The sequence below is a fragment of the Lissotriton helveticus genome, chromosome 2_1 (genome assembly GCF_964261635.1).
Source record: "Lissotriton helveticus chromosome 2_1, aLisHel1.1, whole genome shotgun sequence".
Lineage (NCBI taxonomy): Eukaryota > Metazoa > Chordata > Amphibia > Caudata > Salamandridae > Lissotriton > Lissotriton helveticus.
The window spans coordinates 1061613860-1061636037 of NC_136059.1; the positions used below are offsets into that span (position 1 = coordinate 1061613860).

General features: G+C 43.0%; 1 protein-coding gene across 1 annotated transcript in view; it reads left to right on the forward strand.

The window, feature by feature from the left end:
- The first annotated feature begins 1257 nt into the window (after window positions 1-1257).
- Window positions 1258-22178, forward strand: part of PRUNE2 (prune homolog 2 with BCH domain) — a 1307647-nt gene continuing 1286726 nt past the window's right edge. The window contains exon 1 of the mRNA XM_078677810.1: window positions 1258-1506. Coding sequence (XP_078533936.1) covers window positions 1471-1506 — 36 coding nt within the window. The 5' untranslated portion in view covers window positions 1258-1470. The remainder of the gene's footprint in view (window positions 1507-22178) is intronic.

Here is a 22178-nt window from a genome sequence, read left to right on the forward strand (position 1 = left end):
ACCCGAGGCAAAACATATTTCAGGTGTTTTTGTATGACTCTTTTGCTCAAATATTATGTACAGGGCAAGATTTTTTGGCATCATGTGGGCTTGAGCTAAGAGAAAAAGTGTAATATAGATCAACATTATTCTGATAGGAGGCACCAAAATATATTTTGTGCAGGCCCCAAAAATAGTTAAGATGACCCTGTGTCCAAACCTGCATTTACTATCTGTACACCTGCCTCAATTTATCGCACTGTAACTCACAGGGCACAAAACCACCATCGTGTCGGTAGTAGCGCTGTACATAAACTTCAAATGCATACATGTAATTGCCAAATGGTTTGCATATTTTGAAAATGACACATGCAGTTTAAGTCATCTTTTAAAGACTGACAGTGCCTAGCTGTCTAAATACTTGCTATCTAGGCCAAAACAAAAGAGGCAGGGAAGGACCAGAACTAATATTAATGACTATGCAATATATATGAGAGGCGAGGGGGACGAAGTTTTTAGTTTGTAATATATAATTTGGATTCCTGATGCCATTGTGCTAATAAATATGCATGTAGGAGCATACGTAATCGTCTTGTATTGACCCTCACACAAACGGGTAGCACATGGAGTTTTGAGGGCAGGACGGACATTTCGATGCACTAGGCCTAGGGACAAAAGTAAAAAGGATTATAAAAAATTAAAATGCACGTTCTGGGTTCTATAAAAATAAAAATGTCAGAAGCCTGCTTGCTGCACCCGAGTAGGAGAGAGTAAAGTCTCAACTGAAAAAAGAAAGAATGTAGCCTCGCACGCCAAGAAGGGCTGAAACATTAACTATAAAAGATGGATTCTACACCAAGCGTCCTTTCTTAATGCAGTTTGACTATCGATGATTGAATGTGCCTGCTCTCCAGGTAGGTACCTGCGTATCAAGTACAGCGGAAGCTTAGAAGCACAGTTACCACAGTTTAACCGCTATTTTCAAGACTTGAGGTCCTTTGTTGTTTCACGACCGAGAACTGGGCTAAAGTGAAACAGTCTGCTGGCTGGTAGAGGCGTCAGCAACGCATTGTGCACCGCAGCTGCGTTCCCCACAGTCCAGGTTAACGTGTTCAGCAAGATGCTGCTGGCGGAGAAGTTTGGACTCCTCCGGTCACTCGTTCAGGGCAGCGACCCCGCCCCTTTCCCCGCTCGGCCAATGGCCGCGGCGCTGGGCCGGAGCGCCCGGGCGCCCGGCCTCTGCCGCAGCGAGCTCTGCACTCCCCGGCGCGCCCGCGCTTGGGCGCTGTCCGTGGTGTGCAGCGCGCGGCGCCGGGAGACGCCCTGTGAGCGGCTGGCGCAGCACAGAGCGGCCGGAGCTGGCGTGGTGCGGCGGCTGCACAGGCAGGGAGGGCTCAGCCGCTCGCTGCTGCTCAGGGGCGCAGTGCGGGGACGGCAGCAAGCGAGGCACTGACAGACAGCGCACACACGGCAGCTCCCGAGCACCCGACCATGGAAGACTACCTGCGGCGCGCGCGGGACACGCTGGTAAGAGCCGCTGCAGCCGTCACGGCCTCATTTAATTGTCATTAGTGCCGAGGCCAGCTGGGCTGGGGACAGATCAGCACTGCTGGAAGGGCCCTGTCTGGCACATGCCAGTAACTTTCTTTCTTCAGTGCGCGCCCTGCTCGGCCCAGGTGTGTCTGATTATTCTAGCTCTGGGGCACCTGTGCAGGGGCCCACTCCCCTCCTGTGTTTCATGTGAGCCGGGCAGAGCCACAAATGTCTGTCAGAGTGGGGCTCCAGAGGTTTTGTGCATATTGCGTGAATGAGCGAGTGGAACAGGTTTGCGCTCCATCTTATGTTTGTATGGAAAATAGTGCTGTGGACAGGGTTTTATTCTAGGGCCCTAAAGCACCTTTCGCGCGCACCCCACTCACAACAGCCCCAGTCACATGCAAGGGCTTCTGGGAGAAATTAAGAGGACCTACTGTGGGCTGAGAGCTTGCCTCTGAAGAGTATAAACATCGGGGCAGTTAATTCACATCGAAGAGCGAGCGTGCGACAAACCATTCATATGCCCAACTGCATGTAAGAAAGATTTGCGTCACCGTCACAGTCTTGTTTTCAAGTGTTAGCCACTGGACTCGTTTTGCAACGATAGTGTCTCGCACGTGCTCCTCTTGATAACCTATGCCATGTTGCTGATATTGTACAAGCGGCCACCCGGTTGTACAGAGGTTTCTTCTAGCTCTCAGTCCCTGTTCTTAAAGTTGTGCTTTCTCACTGTTATTGTGGTTATTTGCTTTTTAGCCATCGGAGTATATGTGTCCAGCTGAATAAGAGACTGTTGTACCGATTGAAATATTTAATACAATCTAATAGACACACGCTGATACTAATAACCATTTCCACTAAGAAGCTGCAATAAGCTGAATTGTATTCGTGGCATAGTAGCAGATGCCTGCTAACCCTTGTGCTACTGACTGGCTCCGGGTGCAACCATTTGTAATTGGTCTTCTACATTCTAAAGTTTACAAAACATTCACTGGTCCACAGTAGTGACTGCGTTGAGGAAAACACTAGTTTCAGAACTGAGCAGAAGCTCGTGAAGCAGACACCCAAACAGTAGAGTAGCCAGCTTGTCATGGGCCTTAGTGCATGGGATGATACGGGCCGAGTGGCTGATGTCTGAATTACAAAATAGAGCAATAATCAGGTTTAATTGGGCCTTTTGGCCTATGGGCCCCGGTGCCACTGCACCTGCTGCACCATCGGAAGCTACGCTCCCTAGGCCCAAAAAAGTAGAATCCTTTCGGTTGTCTGATTATCGGACTCCTGCAAAAAGCCATTTTGTCACATAGGTTAGAATTTCTCATTATACCGAAGCACGACTTAGTACGTACATTGAGGCTTTATCACAGCTGGTTGCTTAGTGAAATGCTGGGCACAGGGCAGTGGCGTAGTAAGGGTGCCCTGGTCCCCAAGGCACGCAAGTAAAAGTGTGCCCTGGTGGGGTGGAGAAAGAACCAAAACTGCCTGGTCCCCCTGGCGCTGCACCTGTTGCACTATCCCTAGCTGCGCCCCTGAAACAAGGCCCTGCCTTTAAAAGACTGTTCGTGTATTCAGGCACGTTTCACAGTGGAGTACGTCACATCTTTATTTTACAGCGCGACATTTCCGTGCCCTACTCTAAACTGCCAGCGCCTCATCGCTGTATATCTGTCCTGGGAGAGGAAAATATATTTTACAAGAAATATGCTGTTATCCTGTGCCAGTGCAAACTCACTTGCAGTTGCGCCTAGCAGAGAGGATGCCAGGGAACGGGGTGTGATCTGTTAATCTTCAATCCCGGTAGCAGATATTGAACTCCACCTCGGTGTGCTCACAACACGTGTCACGTGTGGACGATTTCTGCTGTTTCAGGGCTGCGACTTACTGGAACGTGAAGTGTTCTGCAGTACTAACAGGCTTTCAGTTTAGTGTGGCTGTAATGATCACTAGTTCGAGGCACCACATTGGCTAAAATGTAATAGACTTGTCCCATGAATTAGTAATGGTGTCACGGAGAGTGGGGGAGGAAGTGCGTTGACGGGACAGTGGGATGGGAAAGGGGCGGGGCCAAGGACAGGCTTGGAATGATACAGCAGGAAATATAGCAAGTGCGTCTTCTACATGTGAATGTCACTACGGTCAAGGCACAAGTCCTAAAAAAGAGAAGTGAGGGAACTAACCAAGTTAGGCTGTACACAAGGTACATCATCATGGTGCGGTATCACAGTGCGTGACGCTACATGTGATATCACAGAAAATGGCATCACTATCTATGACCTCACTGGAAGTGACTTTAGAAGAAGTGATATTGGATTTTAAGACCTCAGAAATATATTTAGCAGATCTATTATGAGGACGTTTGAGCACATAACAATATTTAGCAAATTAGATTTTGCGTTGGGGTTGTGCCAAAAAAAAGTGACGCAGCGAGACGCAAAATCTGTGCCTCAACTTATATATATATTCTAAAAATTCTACCTCAAAGAACTTGGCAGAAAGGAGAAACATGGTAGTAAATCTTTTTTGCTTAGTTGGTTGCAAAGCCTGCATTACATTTTGTTTTATGGAGTTAACACACCTTTTGCAGAGATCTTTGTGTGCGTAGTAAATCTCAGGGAAAAATAATAATGGAGGTTCACACATTTGCCAGAGAAAGCTGTATTTTGTCTAGTCTCAGCTTTGAATCAAAGTAGCATAGGGAGTTAAAATGTCTCCTGCAAAGCACATCATGTAACATGCAGATAACGATATTTTATATCTTACGTAGATAGGTAAGTGGGTTAATGCTTTTAACACAAAGATTCTGTTGTTACTTACAGTTCATAAATTGCAATCCTTTTAATATAGCCCAGTGAGCTATGAAAGTAAAGTCCACATTTGTAAAGCGCACAATCACCCGTAAGGGTCTCTAGGCGCTGGGGGCCGTCGGGAAGATTAAGCGAGCTATTGCCCAGAGTCACATGGTGCTGGGCTAACCTGCCGCCGGAGCCGGGGATCGAACCGTGGTCCCCAGATTCCAGCGTCAGTCGCCCTGGCCGCGGCGCCACACAGGAAGGACATGTGACACCTACACCTTGTAACCCTCGCTGAATTGCGTAAAATCCTATACATTGATTTACACACATATCATTTATTGTCAATGTATAATGTGTACGTGTGATGTAAAGCACTCTGTCACCCTGCATTTGGGTGAGTAGTGCTATAAAGAATTAAAACAAAATAGTGGTATTTAAATGTTATTTGGGTAAATACTGGGACAGACCAACAAATCTAACTTTCTTAAAGTGCATGCATATCTTTTATGATTAGGGACTGAACAAAGTCAAAAGTACTTGTGAAGTAATAAGACGCTGTGTGCCTATGTCTCCTCTCCATTGCATATTCATCTAGGTCTGAGCTTCCAGACACCTCCTAGCAATGATACATAAACAAAAGAAGGCCTGATTTCCCCTTAAATGTTGCCTTTGTTTTGAGCTTAGATGGAATTTAAAATAATAAATCCCCTCGCCTCATATGTTGCTGCTCGGACTGAAAGCAGTCAATGTCCAGGAGCTACTGAATGTGTCCTGGTGTCCTGAAAATTACACTGGGAAGAGTTTGTTATTTTTGTTTTGGGGCCCAACTTCTTGGCAGGGTAAACACTATCTACCCTGCCAAGAAGTTGAGCCTCATAAAAATATGGCAAACTCATCCCAGTGTAAGACAGTGTCTACCCTGTGGTTCCGCCCACCCACGTGTACTCCCAACTTGTGCCCTTACCACTGTAGTCAGGAACTTTTTTTTATTGATTAGCCATGTGATGCACAGATACATATACTAGAGCTCTGACTTTTTGTAATTGCAATAGTTTACTAACCAGCCGGTGTAAGGTGCGTTCATTATCCAGCTGGTGAATTTAAGTTGGTGAAGAAAATGCATGAAGCTTGGCGGAGTCCATCTCTTCACATTTTTACCTCTTGTGCACTTGTGATGCAAGTGGATTGCACCTATATTAGTGTGGCAACGGATCATCAGAGGCGGCTGGCATGTACTGATGGTGGGGGTGGTGGAGGCACAACAATAAAAATAATAATAAAGTAAATTAATGTACCTTCTTTACTTGTAGCGCAACGTCCGCCTCCCTCGGGTGTCTTCCAGGAAGCTCCTGAAGGCTGATGCAGGAAAGCTTCATCACCCAAACCTGGCGCTGCTTTCACAGCATGGCATGAAAGCAACTCCAGGATTGGATAGAGCAGGCGTAATCAGCACTCCTAAGAAGTAGAGGCCTGTGCTTTCTTTAACCTAGCTATCTTAGACAGCTAGGTTAGAGAACTTTAATATCTGCATGTCTGGCTGGCCGTCCCAAGATGGCCGGCCAAGGGTACATGTGCATTTTAAAGTGCACAGCTCCTTGCGGCTGCCACTTGGCACTGCTGGCCACACCCCGTCCTGACACTTAGGGCCCCATTAGGATGGCTGGCGTATCGCCCCCGCCGGGCCGGCGGTAGTCAACCCGCCATCCATGCAGCAAAGAGCCCCCGTCATTTTACGATGACTGGGGGGTCTGCGGTGGACGGAAAGACCGTCCGCCGCATTTCCGTCCGGTCGACAAGTCGAAAAGGGTTCAATATGGTGGCGGTGTCTGTTAGACACCGCCAGCCATATTACAATGGGGCAGAAACATGCCTTTCCATGGCGGCATTGCTGCCACGGAAAGGCATGCAGAGTTTGCATGCGAGGGCCCGTGACGGGCCCCCAGGGACTCTGGGGGGGTGGGGGGGTGTACATAGGTTCCCCCCTGCATTTCAATGTACAACGTGGCAGGCACCGCCCGCCGCAATGTTGCAAATGCGTGATGCACCCGCCAGTGTGGCAGGCGCATCCTAATTGAGGGTGCGGGACCGCCGCAAGCATTACGGGCGGTCCCGATTCCCGGGGGCCATACAAATGACCCCCTTAGTTCAGGATGGGTTGCTGAAAAATAAAACAGTAATAAATAAGCTCTGGGCTTGTGTGGTGACTCTCCTCCGTTCAAATAGAGGAACCATCCTTGCAGATCATGTTGTTTTTCTGCTACCTTGTGATGCTAAACACCTCATCATATGTGGCAACAGTATCACCAGGGTGTTGTTTTGAAAGTACAGCAAGTGCGCTGACACTAGGGTGTGGTAGGTGCTGCATCACCCACAGCCCTGGAAGGAGTTCAGGAAGATACTGGAACATAACTAATCCTTTTAGTAATTTGTTATGCAGAATTAGCTTTTTGTTCCAATAGAATGAAAGGTTATTGATAATTAAAGAGAGCCAATAGTAGAACTTTAGCATACCACTGTGGTTGTCATATTTAAGTTTTCAATATGCGACATCAAAGAATCCACATAAGCTAACAAACTTATGTCACTCGTGTGCTCGTATTCTTTGGAGGATGAAATAAGGAGGCACATGAAAAGCATCAATGTAAAAATTGCGCCTTGATAAAGTTGAAAAATATTAAAAATGAGGTCCGTTTGTGTCTTTTGAGGAACGTCATGGCTGGCTGGTTTCAAAGTAGGGTTAGAAAGCAAGCCGTTAAACATTTAATTTACCATTGTGCACACACGGCTGAAACTGCTGTGAATTTGAATAATTAATTTTAAATATCTCACTTTTTAAATAGAAATTAACACAATTTATCCTTATATTCAAGAAAATTGCATTACAATGTACAACTGAACCTTATTTTTTTGCATAATAGTGTCTCATATCGTCATTTTATCCAGCTGTTTCACTCCCAGAAACACATACTTCCCACTTAAAGTTTTTTGCTCATTTGCTGCAATTCTCGTTCAGAAAAAACAAGAATAGTTTACAACCTCTACAATTTTAGTGAGCTGTTACCACTGACCAGCACTCTCCGTCAGAAAATTGTTCTACTATTGCTTAAATACGGTAACAAGCCATATCCCAGAGCAAGATTGGCCATTGTTTGGCTTTCACTGTTACTGTGAAAATACTTCACACGACTTTCCCCGGGGTCCATTAGGCATTTTCCCACTTGAATAAATGTTGTGTGCTTTTGTGAAAATGCCTCTCAAATGCTCCAGAGTGGCACTTGCGACGTGCTTACAACTAAAAAGATGTGGGGCAGAAGCGCCTAGCATAATGTGAACAATGTTTAAAGTAGGGATTCGTCAAAAGCACATTCCTTTTAAGGGTTTAAGTGGCTATGGTCTGTCAAAGTTTGAGGTCGAGGACTATTCTAAGCTAAACTTGCTTTGCAGCAGTGGCTTCACGTCAGATTTGGTTTGGAAAATTATTCAATAAACAGACACAATTGAGAAATGTTGCTGTTTGTCAATCAGTACATACAGAAGCAATATGAAAAAGAAGGTGATTGAGGAATTTATGGAGCTGAGCTGTCTCGAGCCTGAAGGTGACGAGGCCTGACAACATTATATACAATGTGGTTAAGACGAGCAAGGACATGGGCGAAGCTATTCTTTTTTTAATATAATTTGGAATCCAGTTGTATTTTTAAAATAAAGGTGATTTCGGTTGTGATCTATCTCTTTTTCATATGCATGTAAGCAAGAAGTTCAGAGGTTGACATTTCAATATAGAAGGGCAGAGTGGAAACTGTATTTAAAGAATAAACAATGTGCATTTTACATCCTGTATAGAACAGTAATTCCAGAAGTAGATTTGTTTTTGTTGGGGGCAGGAGACAAACTGGCAGAAGAGGTCAACTTGCGATAGCTAAACTGCAATCTGTGGAACCAGAAGGTCTAAATGCTAGTCCTAGTCTTCTCATTCTGAATGTTTGTGTATTGTACTTTAATGGTGACATACACAATGTCTACCATTAAAACAATGTACTTTCCCTGGGGATACACTGACACATTCATAAGTTATGTCTGTACTGGGTGATATGATTTATTTAGATTATATACCATACTTTAATTGATGATATGCTGTGCATTGAACATGCACTAAACTCTTGTGTTATGAAGTAATTTGGTTATATACTGTATGCTCATTGGTGATATACTGTATTTGGTAATATGCCAAGCACTGACTATTTATATGCATTATTTTTATTGGTGATATGCAGAACTTTGTAAGGTGGATACAAAACATTGTTATGTTATGTTAATTTCGATTTTATATAGCGCCAAATCACCTACTGGTCTCTTAGCGCTTGCTTTGGGAACCCGTCCTGGCTTTCCCTGTGAGATAGCCCCTACTGGGCATCCCCAAGGTGAAGACCAGGCATCCCATCACAGTGGGGCCATAGTGGAGATTAAGCAAGTTATTGCCCAGAGTTGCAGAGTGTGAACCCATGATTCGAGTAGGCACCGAGGCGAGAATTATCGAGTCCGTGGACATTTTGAGCTCAAGACCCTGCCGCGTCGGGAATTGAACCCTGGTCCCGGGTCTGACCTCTGCATCAGGGTCTGCCTCCTCTAACCAGTGAGCCACACTTCTCCACCATTGTTCATGTACCTTAGTTTGTTCTAATTAGATCTTTTTTAGTTTAAGATTATGTTTATTATTAGTTTAATTAGGGCATAATTACCAAGCCAACACAAGATTCTAAAGTAAAAATGCAATACAAATGCATTAACTGTATACCAAACAGTAAAGGTTTTGCACATTGATCATAGTCACTTGCGGTCTGCACCACAACTAAACACAAAAGCTCAGAATTTGAGTGATTATTCCGGTTAAACCTAAATCTAGTCTTGTCCCTTCACTTGATAGACCATTTCAAATCCTTAGGCCTTCTTTACAAGTGGTTTCTTAATTCCGATTTGGGCGGATGCATACGTTTCGGTTCAAATTAAAATTTTAAGTCATGTAATATTACCACATGCTGAGTTACTGCATGCAGTTAAACATGTGATATCGGACATCAATCTACGAGGTCAATCCTCATGAAACATGTTATGAACAGGTTAATTGAAAAAAGGTTTACATTTTGGAGTTTCAGGTGGATATTGTTGCAGAAACACCGCTTTCTTCATGTTATTACTAATTGCAGATGTGGAAATCGTTAAAAGGTTTGGTAAAACTGTCTAGTATCAATATTTCAGGGTGCAGCATTAGCACACCTGTTTACTGGGCCACTTGTAATGAGGCCTTAGCTTTTCTAGGTCATTGATTCAGCTTTCTCCAATTTGGAGGTCCCCATTAATAGCTACACTTTCTAGAATAATCAGTATCTTGGCCGGATAACCTTGTTTCAGAGGTCGGATATACCAAATCTTCAAAGGGGTCACTCACGGTTATGAAATTAGGGCAAACATTATGAATATATTTAATAAGTGACCATATAGGTCCACCATATAAATTGACTACATAGATAGGGTCAGAATACATCCCAGTTGAAGGTGGATTTCCTTCATGATCAGAAAGAAGTCGCTCTGCTTGTGGACCCATCAGAACTTTAGCCCTAGTGTCTAAATGGACATTCATACCCTGAGCACAAAGCCCGGACGGGTGACCCACATGACCATCTTTCTCCAGAGGTGGGCGGGGGATGCCTTGTCAGACACTGTAGTATAAATATGTTAGAAATTGAAATGAGCATAATTCTGGCAAATGTATCAAACATCAGAATATTATCTGTACCATAGTCTTTGTTTTTGAAACCCAGTTTTTTTCAGGTGGAATTATTTTCTGTTTTGTGGCCCAGTTTTCAAAATGAAAGAATTCATTTTAGCAGAGGAGCTTATCAGATCTGCCCCGGAGAGCAATTTGTCTACAAAAGCCATTCATGCACCTTAGATGCCTTTTTGAATGTTGGTAATTTCAAACACTGCCTCACCAAGAGTCCAAACTGCTTCACGTGACATACAGGAGCCAACTAAACCATACAGCGTCCATGATCACAAGTGGATGTTATATTTTCCAGCTGAAATTGGCAGACCATGTGGTCCTCGTGAATATGACCATCTAACTTTTATTTTCTGGTTTGGTATTCTGTCAAAGTTAACTCATTACATATCTTCCACTATAAGCAAATCCGCCTGTGACAGGAAGCAGTGTCATTTAAATCAGATACATTTTATACATGGCCCATCCATTCTTTCTCTGTAATGATTTTACGAATATATTTCTTAGGAAAACTGGAGCATTAGGCTTCCATTGCTAGAATTTATGCATAGTTTGTGTCGTAGTAGCACTTTCTCTCAGTGCACACCGCAAGCGGACTTCTCCTGTATCAACATGGCTTTTTTAATGCACAGTAGCTCTTTATGTAGCTGCTTCTTCTTTTTCTGCTGATAGCAGATCCATTAATACATTTCCTTCATTTCATTATGTTAAGTTACATTCATTTTTCTGTATTTCCGAGTGTTTTGTGTTTTGAGACCTGAACCATGAAATTACTCTTGCTCTAGCTGTGTAATTGCGAGAGAGCACAGCATAGTATTTGGTAATAACCAATTGTTGAAGACAGGCAGAATAGCCAATGGTTTCTTGAACTGTTTCTTCTGATGATGCTATTATTATCGAAGACAATGCATCAAATATTTTCACTAATCCAGATAAGTTTTCCATTAGGTTTTATTTCCAATGCAACATTAAATAAGGCCCACGAATCTCTGCTAGTAAAGTACCTCTAATGAAAGTGTGTGGTGAGTACTTAATTGTTCAATTTCACTTCGTAGTTATTAATATTATTTAGCAATTCGAAATGAATTCAAATATAATCTTAAATATTATTTGAAGACCCAATTCTTGTTTTTATCGACCACAAGAATATCCTATTTGACACTGCATTCATAAAGAAATATCAAGGTTATGAAAGCAAATCAAGTAACTTAGGGCCTCATTAGGATGGCGGTCGGACCACCGCCAGCAGGCTGTCAGTGGCAGTCTAACCTGCCGCATTATGATGCAGTAGGTCTGACGGTATCAGTCGAGGGACCGACAGACGCTTCCGAGGGGGCTGAAGGAGCATGTCAGACCCTCGGCCTGATCATATTCCCTACAATAGGGACAGTGATTGCGCAAAGCACTGGGAAAACATTAAACCAATGTCTCTTACTTTGACAGTTCGATTGGATTATGGAGGGCAACTAATTCGAAGCACCACTTTGGAAACTGATATATTTGCCACACTGGTATTCTTGGCCATTTTGTTTACTATTTCATTCCCTTGATTGGTCAAGACAACCAGCTGATTTTAGTAGATCTTGTGAAATACTGTAATTACCATAGGTCTGAAGAGATTTGAAGCATGCCTGGTGGCTATATGGATCAGGTTATATTCATTGTTGTCTACAATAGCCTATGTGGATTTAGAAAACGTAGTAGACATTATGGGCAGGGCATCTATGCCAAATGCTCTAATTAGAGTTCCCATATCTTTTAACATCAGGCAGACATTGATTATATCAGTATTACCCACAGCTTTGGCTGAAACGTTCTTCGTGCCCTTGGAGCTAGCTAATATCACCAGTGGTATATGATTAGAGTTTTAAACTCATAGATCAGATGCACACTTTAAGATGCATAAAATAAGACTGTTTTAGTAAAATCATGTCTGTGCTAGAATTAAATCAAAGTGAAATAGTAAAAATGGATCACAACCTACAGGAGCAAATTCACTTTGCTATCAACTCAAATCTGAGACTACATCCATAGTAAGTGATTTTTAAATTTTTCCGGGATGACTCCATGTGATTTAGTGTTACGTAATTTCCAGGTGTGCCCTGTTTACAATATAACACCCTCTGGAAATTTCTTGATGTCCATTTTTATCTCCCCTGAGCCGTGTAGGTAGTTAGTCATTTATTCTTTACTAAATGGCACCACTTCTTCTTTGTATTTATTCTAATTTTACTGACTTTTTTTTATGAATCACCATTTTCTAAAATAGGAAACACTGAGATCGCCATAACCTTACTTTATTTACAATAGTGCCTCTCTTATTGAGTCTGATGACTGAGCCATACACTTAGGGGTCGATTCCGATTCGGGAAAACAACCGTCCGTACGATTTGTATCCGGAGCCCTCTCCGTACGAATCGTACCCGTCCGTCCGAGTCGCGAAGTACGATTCGTATTCCGTGAATCCATCCGAATCGTCGCGATCCGTACGTATTGCAAGGCTGAAACCGTGAACCGTACGACTCGTACACATACCGTACGACTCGTACACATGCTGTACGACTCGACGAGTATGACCTGGACCGGGGTATGAGGACGCGATTCGTACAGTCCACGTCAGGTAAGGGTGAGTTGTATGGACAAGCACACAAACACATACACACCGTACGGTCCGTACCCCCATAATTGCAGCCATACCCCCATAATCGCAGGGGTACGCACCGTACCCCTGTGATCATGGGGTGTATGAGCCGTACCCCCATTGTACGATCGGTGTACGAGCCGTACCCCCATTGTACGATCGGTGTACGAGCCGTACCCCATGTACGATGGGTGTACGAGCCATACCCATTGTATGATCGGTGTACGAGCCGTACCCCCATTGTACGATGGGTGTACGAGCCGTACCCCATGTACGATGGGTGTACGAGCCGTACCCCCATTGTACGATGGGTGTACGAGCCGTACCCCCATTGTACAATCGGTGTACAAGCCGTACCCCATGTACGATGGGTGTACAAGCCGTACCCCCATCGTACAATGGGGGTACGGCTCGTACACCGATCATACAATGGGGGTACGGCTCGTACACCGATCGTACAATGGGAGTACGGCTCGTACACCCATCGTACAATGGGGGTACGGCTCGTACACCCCATGATCGCAGGGGTACGGTGCGTACCCCTGCGATCATGGGGGGTACGCACCATACCCGGGGGGGGGCGTTCCACACCTATTTCGGCACGAACTCTGCTTTTACGGCTGTTTTCAGCTCCCGTAGAAAAAGGGTCATACGGTGCGTACCCGACACGTATCGCACTTGCTGGGTCGTAAAAACCAGCCGCGAAACGTGCAGATGTCGCGTACAGTGGGTTCCGAGGGAGAATCGTACAGAGATTAGAGTCGTACGGTGTCTTGTACGACTCGTACGGAGTACGGCTCCTGGTACGAATCGTACTTCGTCGTATGTACGGGGGACGTTGCAGGGTACGAGTCGTACGGGAAAAACGCTCCGAACGGCTATTCGGATCGGTTTTTCCCGAATCGGAATCGACCCCTTACTGTTGGTTGGACTTTGGAGTCACATAGAGTTTCTCAGCAGCAGAGTTCTTTAGAGCTTAAAGAACAATGGCTGCCGAGAGAGAACTGTGATATGTTTTCCTTCTATTTATGGGCAAGTTTCACCTGTTTTTCTCATATCAATATTTCGACCACCTCTCAAATATTTTTACACATTGCGATTTTCTTCTTAATTACCTCTGCTTTTACAACTGCAGGGGATAATCTCTATGCCACCCGAGTGCAACATATGCAAAGATATGTTGTTTGCATCTATCACAATTTGTTCCAAGTTTTATGTCCACCACAAAAGTAATTACAATTGCCTTTATTATACACATGATGTGATCACTGCTGGAAATGAACTTCTATAGTAACTCCACAACTGATGTCAAGATGTTGTGCATTGATGCCAATATATTTAACATTGGTCTTCTACCACAATATTGCGATTGAAATATTGATCTGCAGCTGTATCTTGAGAATTATTTCAACTCCAAAATATCGCTAAAGTGGAGTCAATAATCATAAATCGACACTGCCTGTGACAATATTTTGGTCACTATTTACCTACAAACTGGTATTTCGATTGTGATGTTGCGACACACATCACAGAGATTACTGGAGTGGATTCAACCTTATTGATAAAGTTGCAATCATCTAGGAAGGAACACTTTTTTTTTTCAGTTCAAAATAAAGTTTATTGAAGGCTTTAAAAGAGTCATATAAACAATTAAATACACGAATGCATGAAGTTGATATAGAAAAAAAAAATATATATATATATAAATAAATTTAAAAAACATGAGAACGAGAATCAAAAATCGAAAATAGATAAGAGAAAACAATTCAAATGAGATAAATACAAAAAGAAAAAAGAAGGATACCAGCTAGGAAATAAAGAATAATACATCATTTTGAAATATAATAATAAACAACAAAGCAATTTTGTAAATATTATGAAAAAGAAAAAAGATAATACAATAAGAGGAACTCAAGGAGGTTTAGCAACTTCTTGTTGAAAGGGAGATTTAGGCAAAGAACGCAGGGCACATGAATCAAAAAATGAAGTAACCGGATCCCATAACTGCGTTCGTTTTGGGGCTAAAACAAGTGGATAAACATAGGTCGTGTCTAATCTATGATTATAGCAAACAGCGTACCACCAAGCCTGATAAGAGAGTTTAGTAGAGTCTTTCCAAGCCTTGGTAATTTGCTGAAAAGCTACTGCAAGAAGTAAGTCAATCATTTTTATATTGAGATTGCAAGGGTTCCAGATAGGTGATATACTGCCTAAAAAAATATGGAATATATGAAACGGATGTGTAGTGGAAAAGATTTTGTTAATTTGAGACCAAACCTGAACCCAAAACCGGTGAACCAAATTGCAATTGAAAAGGAACACTTTTATACCATAACCAATTAATTACATTTAATATTCAATTCCATACCTTAGTTAGATATTTATCTCCAATTACCTGGCTACTGGATAAAGTAACCTAATTTTCTAAGAAGAACAAGAACTCTCCCATCTTAATTTCCTATTCTCAACAATAGAGAGGTAAGGAAGAGTATACTCCTCCAATAAGGTGCCGATGAAAGGAGCACTAAACAGGAGTTGCCCTTGGTCTCCAACCACATATTATTTCACCAAACCATCTGTCGAGCTCACTGCATGAGTCAAGTTTACTTATTTTCATAACTCTTAAGTCAAGTGGAGTCAACCTTGTCAACAGGAATTACTTAGGGGGATCTGTTCTTTAGTAATCTCTGCTACTTTCAGTGGTTTCCCCAGAACTGGAGAAATACTGTTAAGGGTTAGAGGGTCTACCAGAGGGTAACTGTTAATTGACATTCGCACTTGGTGTCTACAAATGCATGATTGTATATAATGTCCTAATCAGCAAAACACTACTCAAAACCAAGAAGCGTTGTAGTGCAATAAGTTAAGGACCCAAAGAGAAAATAAATTGCAAGAGTCCACTCGATGATCAAGGAGCCATGTTACAGCCGAGGAGAGAGAAGAAGTCCTTAAATCTGCTCCTAAGTCCACATACGATTCAGAAAAGGGGGTGGTGATGAACAGAGTGTCTGAATTAAGCAGACCACTCTTACCCAGTCCAAAGATCAGGGCTTGATCCATCACTGTTATTTAGCTCACTGCCCCATCCCAGCTCAGAACCTGGCTATATGCAAATTAGTCTGTCCCTGGCCCAGTGCATCATGGGAACAGGGCAGACCAAACTACCAAGCCAATTCTTCACCAGAAAGGAGACAAGCTACCGGGGACCGGTTTCTGGCATTTCAGCCTCGTCGGCCCGGCTTGCTTGAATCCTGATGGAGCAGTGAGCAAGGGACTCATGTCTGAGTATACCCTGCCACACCTATAGTGGCCAAAAACGATTCAGAAAAGGGGGTGGTGATGAACAGAGTGTCTGAATTAAGCAGACCACTCTTACCCAGTCCAAAGATCAGGGCTTGATCCATCACCGTTATTTAGCTCACTGCCCCATCCCAGCTCAGGACCTGGCTATATGCAAATTAGTCTGTCCCTGGCCCAGTGCATCATGGGAACAGGGCAGACCAAACTACCAAGCCAATTCTTCACCAGAAAGGAGACAAGCTACCGGGGACCGGTTTCTGGCATTTCAGCCTCGTCGGCCCGGCTTGCTTGAATCCTGATGGAGCAGTGAGCAAGGGACTCATGTCTGAGTATACCCTGCCACACCTATAGTGGCCAAAAACGATTCAGAAAAGGGGGTGGTGATGAACAGAGTGTCTGAATTAAGCAGACCACTCTTACCCAGTCCAAAGATCAGGGCTTGATCCATCACCGTTATTTAGCTCACTGCCCCATCCCAGCTCAGGACCTGGCTATATGCAAATTAGTCTGTCCCTGGCCCAGTGCATCATGGGAACAGGGCAGACCAAACTACCAAGCCAATTCTTCACCAGAAAGGAGACAAGCTACCGGGGACCGGTTTCTGGCATTTCAGCCTCGTCGGCCCGGCTTGCTTGAATCCTGATGGAGCAGTGAGCAAGGGACTCATGTCTGAGTATACCCTGCCACACCTATAGTGGCCAAAAACGATTCAGAAAAGGGGGTGGTGATGAACAGAGTGTCTGAATTAAGCAGACCACTCTTACCCAGTCCAAAGATCAGGGCTTGATCCATCACCGTTATTTAGCTCACTGCCCCATCCCAGCTCAGAACCTGGCTATATGCAAATTAGTCTGTCCCCGGCCCAGTGCATCATGGGAACAGGGCAGACCAAACTACCAAGCCAATTCTTCACCAGAAAGGAGACAAGCTACCGGGGACCGGTTTCTGGCATTTCAGCCTCATCGGCCCGGCTTGCTTGAATCCTGATGGAGCAGTGAGCAAGGGACTCATGTCTGAGTATACCCTGCCACACCTATAGTGGCCAAAAACGATTCAGAAAAGGGGGTGGTGATGAACAGAGTGTCTGAATTAAGCAGACCACTCTTACCCAGTCCAAAGATCAGGGCTTGATCCATCACCGTTATTTAGCTCACTGCCCCATCCCAGCTCAGAACCTGGCTATATGCAAATTAGTCTGTCCCTGGCCCAGTGCATCATGGGAACAGGGCAGACCAAACTACCAAGCCAATTCTTCACCAGAAAGGAGACAAGCTACCGGGGACCGGTTTCTGGCATTTCAGCCTCGACAACGCCTGAAATGGCAGAAACCGGTCCCCGGAAGCTTGTTTCCTTCCCAGTACAAGAATTGGCTTGGTAGTTTGGTTTGCCCTGTTCCCATCATGCACTGGGACAGGAACGGACTAATTTGCATATAGCCAAGTTCTGAGCTGGGATGGTGCAGTGAGCTAAAAAACGGTGATGGATCAAGCCCTGATCTTTGGACTGGGTAAGAGTGGTCTGCTTAATTCAGGCACTCTGTACATCACCACCCCCTTTTCTGAATCATTTTGTCCACCATAAGCGTGGAAGGGTATACTCAGATGTGAGTCCCTTGCTCATTGCACCATCAGGATTCAAGCAAGCCGGGCCGACGACGCCTGAAATGGCAGAAACCGGTCCCCGGAAGCTTGTTTCCTTCCCAGTACAAGAATTGGCTTGGTAGTTTGGTTTGCCCTGTTCCCATCATGCACTGGGACAGGAACGGACTAATTTGCATATAGCCAAGTTCTGAGCTGGGATGGTGCAGTGAGCTAAAAAACGGTGATGGATCAAGCCCTGATCTTTGGACTGGGTAAGAGTGGTCTGCTTAATTCAGGCACTCTGTTCATCACCACCCCCTTTTCTGAATCATTTTGTCCACCATAAGCGTGGAAGGGTATACTCAGATGTGAGTCCCTTGCTCATTGCACCATCAGGATTCAAGCAAGCCGGGCCGACGACGCCTGAAATGGCAGAAACCGGTCCGCGGAAGCTTGTTTCCTTCCCAGCACAAGAATTGGCTTGGTAGTTTGGTTTGCCCTGTTCCCATCATGCACTGGGACAGGAACGGACTAATTTGCATATAGCCAAGTTCTGAGCTGGGATGGTGCAGTGAGCTAAAAAACGGTGATGGATCAAGCCCTGATCTTTGGACTGGGTAAGAGTGGTCTGCTTAATTCAGGCACTCTGTTCATCACCACCCCCTTTTCTGAATCATTTTGTCCACCATAAGCGTGGAAGGGTATACTCAGATGTGAGTCCCTTGCTCATTGCACCATCAGGATTCAAGCAAGCCGGGCCGACGACGCCTGAAATGGCAGAAACCGGTCCCCGGAAGCTTGTTTCCTTCCCAGTACAAGAATTGGCTTCGTAGTTTGGTTTGCCCTGTTCCCATCATGCACTGGGACAGGAACTGACTAATTTGCATACAGCCAAGTTCTGAGCTGGGATGGTGCAGTGAGCTAAAAAACGGTGATGTATCAAGCCCTGATCTTTGGACTGGGTAAGAGTGGTCTGCTTAATTCAGGCACTCTGTTCATCACCACCCCCTTTTCTGAATCATTTTGTCCACCATAAGCGTGGAAGGGTATACTTAGATGTGAGTCCCTTGCTCATTGCACCATCAGGATTCAAGCAAGCCGGGCCGACGACGCCTGAAATGGCAGAAACCGGTCCCCGGAAGCTTGTTTCCTTCCCAGTACAAGAATTGGCTTGGTAGTTTGGTTTGCCCTGTTCCCATCATGCACTGGGACAGGAACGGACTAATTTGCATATAGCCAAGTTCTGAGCTGGGATGGTGCAGTGAGCTAAAAAACGGTGATGGATCAAGCCCTGATCTTTGGACTGGGTAAGAGTGGTCTGCTTAATTCAGGCACTCTGTTCATCACCACCCCCTTTTCTGAATCCTAAGTCCACATAGACATCACCTAGCCTCTAGCGCAAAGTCTCACACTTTGATGGTGATATATTGCCTTTTGGCTATTTGACATATGTTGAATTGTGACGTGTGGCACTTCGATTGTGATAATTCATATTTTGGTCGGTTTCATTCAGTGCTTTGGCTTTGTAATTACTTTGATTAATAGTGTACGCCCCTTGAATGATTACCAGGTTCAGTGACTTAATATTGAGGGACATAATATAGAATGACCAAAATATCGACTCCAAAATATCAAAGGACAAAACATAGAATCCCTATCTACAGACAGGTTAGTACTAAAATATCAAATCCAAAATATAGATTGTTAAAAATATATTTAACTAAAATATGGAATTTTTTAAATAAGTTAAAAATAATATACAATTCATTAAATATTATAAACAATTAAATAAAACATACTTAAAATAATGTAAAAAATCTTAAAATAATAAATGTAATGTAAAAAAAAAGTAGAGAATTGGTTAGATAGCGAAAGGGTAAAAACGACTATTCCCACTCAAGTGAGTGCAATAGTAGGGAAAGCGTTGGATAGCCTAGGGGTAAAAATTACTGTTCACACTCCAAAGAGTGCCACAGTAGGGAAAGCGTTGGATAGCGGAGGGGTAATAATTACTATTCTCACTCCAAAGAGTGCAACAGTAGGGAAATTGTTGGATAGCGTAGGGGCTAAAAATTACTATTCCCACTCCAGTGAGTGCAATGGTGAGAAAGCGTTGGATAGCGTAGGGGTAAAAATTACTATACCCACTCCAGTGAGTGCAACAGTAGGGGAAACGTTGGATAGTGCAGGAGTAAAAATTAACGTTCCCACACCAAAGAGTGCAACAGTAGGGAAAGCGTGGGAGAGCGGGGGATAAAAACTACTATTCCCACTCCAGAGAGTGCAACAGTAGGGAAAGCAGTGGATAGCGGGAGGGTAAAAATTACTATTCCCACTCCAGTGAGCGCAACAATAGGGAAAGCGTTGGATAGCGGGAGGGTAAAAATTACTATTCCCACTAGAGTAAGTGCAACAGTAGGGAAAATATTAAAAATAAATTAAATTAAATTAATTATCAATGCCAATAAAAAAATTAATTAAAAATAACTACCAATTAATAAAAAATAATTACCAATTAAAAAAAGTAATTACTAGGTAATAAAAATGAATTACCAATTAATAATTATTTATCAATTAATTATCAATAAATATAAATAAAAATAAATATTTACTTTATTAAAATTAAATTACTTCCCATTCTATTCCCCTATATACCCATAACCCACTCCAAATAAATACAATTAACATAATTATCAATTAATCAATTAATACAAATTAATTACCAATTAATAAAAATTAATTACCAATCAATAAAAATCAATTACCAATAAAAAATTATCAATCAATTATCAATACATATTAATAAAAAATAATATTTAATTTACTATATTTAAATTACTTCCCACCCTATTCCCCTATAAACCCACAACCCGCTACGGAATTAAATTACGCAAACATGTAATTACATAACATTCATTTCTTAAAAAACAATTAAACATACATTACAAATGAATACATAATTGTAATACATATGCCACCATACATAACACTAACATTTTTTCGATATTATGGCAATTGATATTTTAAATTCAATATTATGGCATTTGATATTTCATACCCTCAATTTGATATTCTGGGCTGTCTATATTTTAGTAATTCGATATTCTGGGCTGTGTATATTTTTGATTCGATATTTTGGGCAGTCTATATTTTGGATTAGATATTTTGGGTGTTCACCTGATTACCAAGCATTGATAAGCGATATAGTTTATTTGGTGCTATGCAGTAATAGAAGTTATAGACATTACTTTGGTGGTGGGTAGACTATAGTGATATATTGCAATTCATGTTAGTGTGTACATTGATACTTTACTATTCTTTGATCAGCCCTCTGCATTCGTTTTATTGGTTTATTCTGCACTTTGGTGATATTCTCCACTTTGATTTTATGTCATTTCCTTTGGTTATATACTGTTTGACTGACTAATACTGTTTGATTGACTAGTGTTATTTTATGATATGCTATATTTGTCTGCATATTGCACGTCCCCATGTGGTTCAATGGACTAATGCATCCCTTCCAGTGAACTGTGCTTGACCTTATGGTATTAGATGCGGGTCCCTGTGGATTCCCTCAGCCTTTTATCCTTCTGAGGTGGATAAAAGGAATATTGTTGAGTTTGGTACCAATAAACTTCTGTTGCTCAGCTCTAAATTGAGCCAGCGTGTAAGTAAATGTGCGTTTTACAAGTACCATGGCAAGTTATGTAATATAGGCGGCTTTGATGATATTCCAGACTTTGGTTATAAATAATACGTTGATTGATGATATGCCATACTTAGTACAGTCAAATCTGGTACAGTGTTGAAATGCCATCCTTTGGTTCCATACAATACTTTGGTAATGTCGAATGTGTTAATTAATGCTTTAGAGTTCTTTCGTAACGTGCCATACATTGATTATATAAACACAAAGGCAAACACCGTGATTTTATGAGTTTTTATAGGTGATATTATATTTTCTGATTGGTGAAAGCCATACTTTATTTGGTTATATTTAGTATTTTTATGGCATGCCATATTGTGGTTGACGTTGTGAAGTATTTGATTGAATGTCCAGTGTACCTTAATGACTTGGAGTCATTTTACATTTTTCAGGTGCTCATCAAACTGCTAGAGCTGTACAGCCCTTTCCCATGCCAGTTTTATTGTAGCCGCTCACCAAATTTAGAATTACCAGTGGCTGTGTGAAGAATGGAGTTTTCTCTGAACCTGGTTTCAGGTGCTTAGCTTGTGATAGAAAGAGTGCCGGTACTCTTGAATCAAGCCTCTTTGATCCACTGCCCATTTATCTCACTCTTGGAGGTTTCTGCTTTCTCCCTGTGTGACGGCTTTACTGTCTTTCTCTTCCTCCTTTATTCCGATCTATATGTTTTCCCTCTCTTTACCACGGTAGATATCGGACACGGAAAAAAAGTGCCGGTGGCCCCCACCGTAAACCACCGGATCAAATTAGGCACTGCTGCTTTCAGGATTGCTGGGGCTGTCATAACCTCAAAGGGCAGTTCGTGTAGTTTAATTGAGCCACCTCACATATTGGCCGGCTCAGCCAAGTTTACAAGCCACAGATT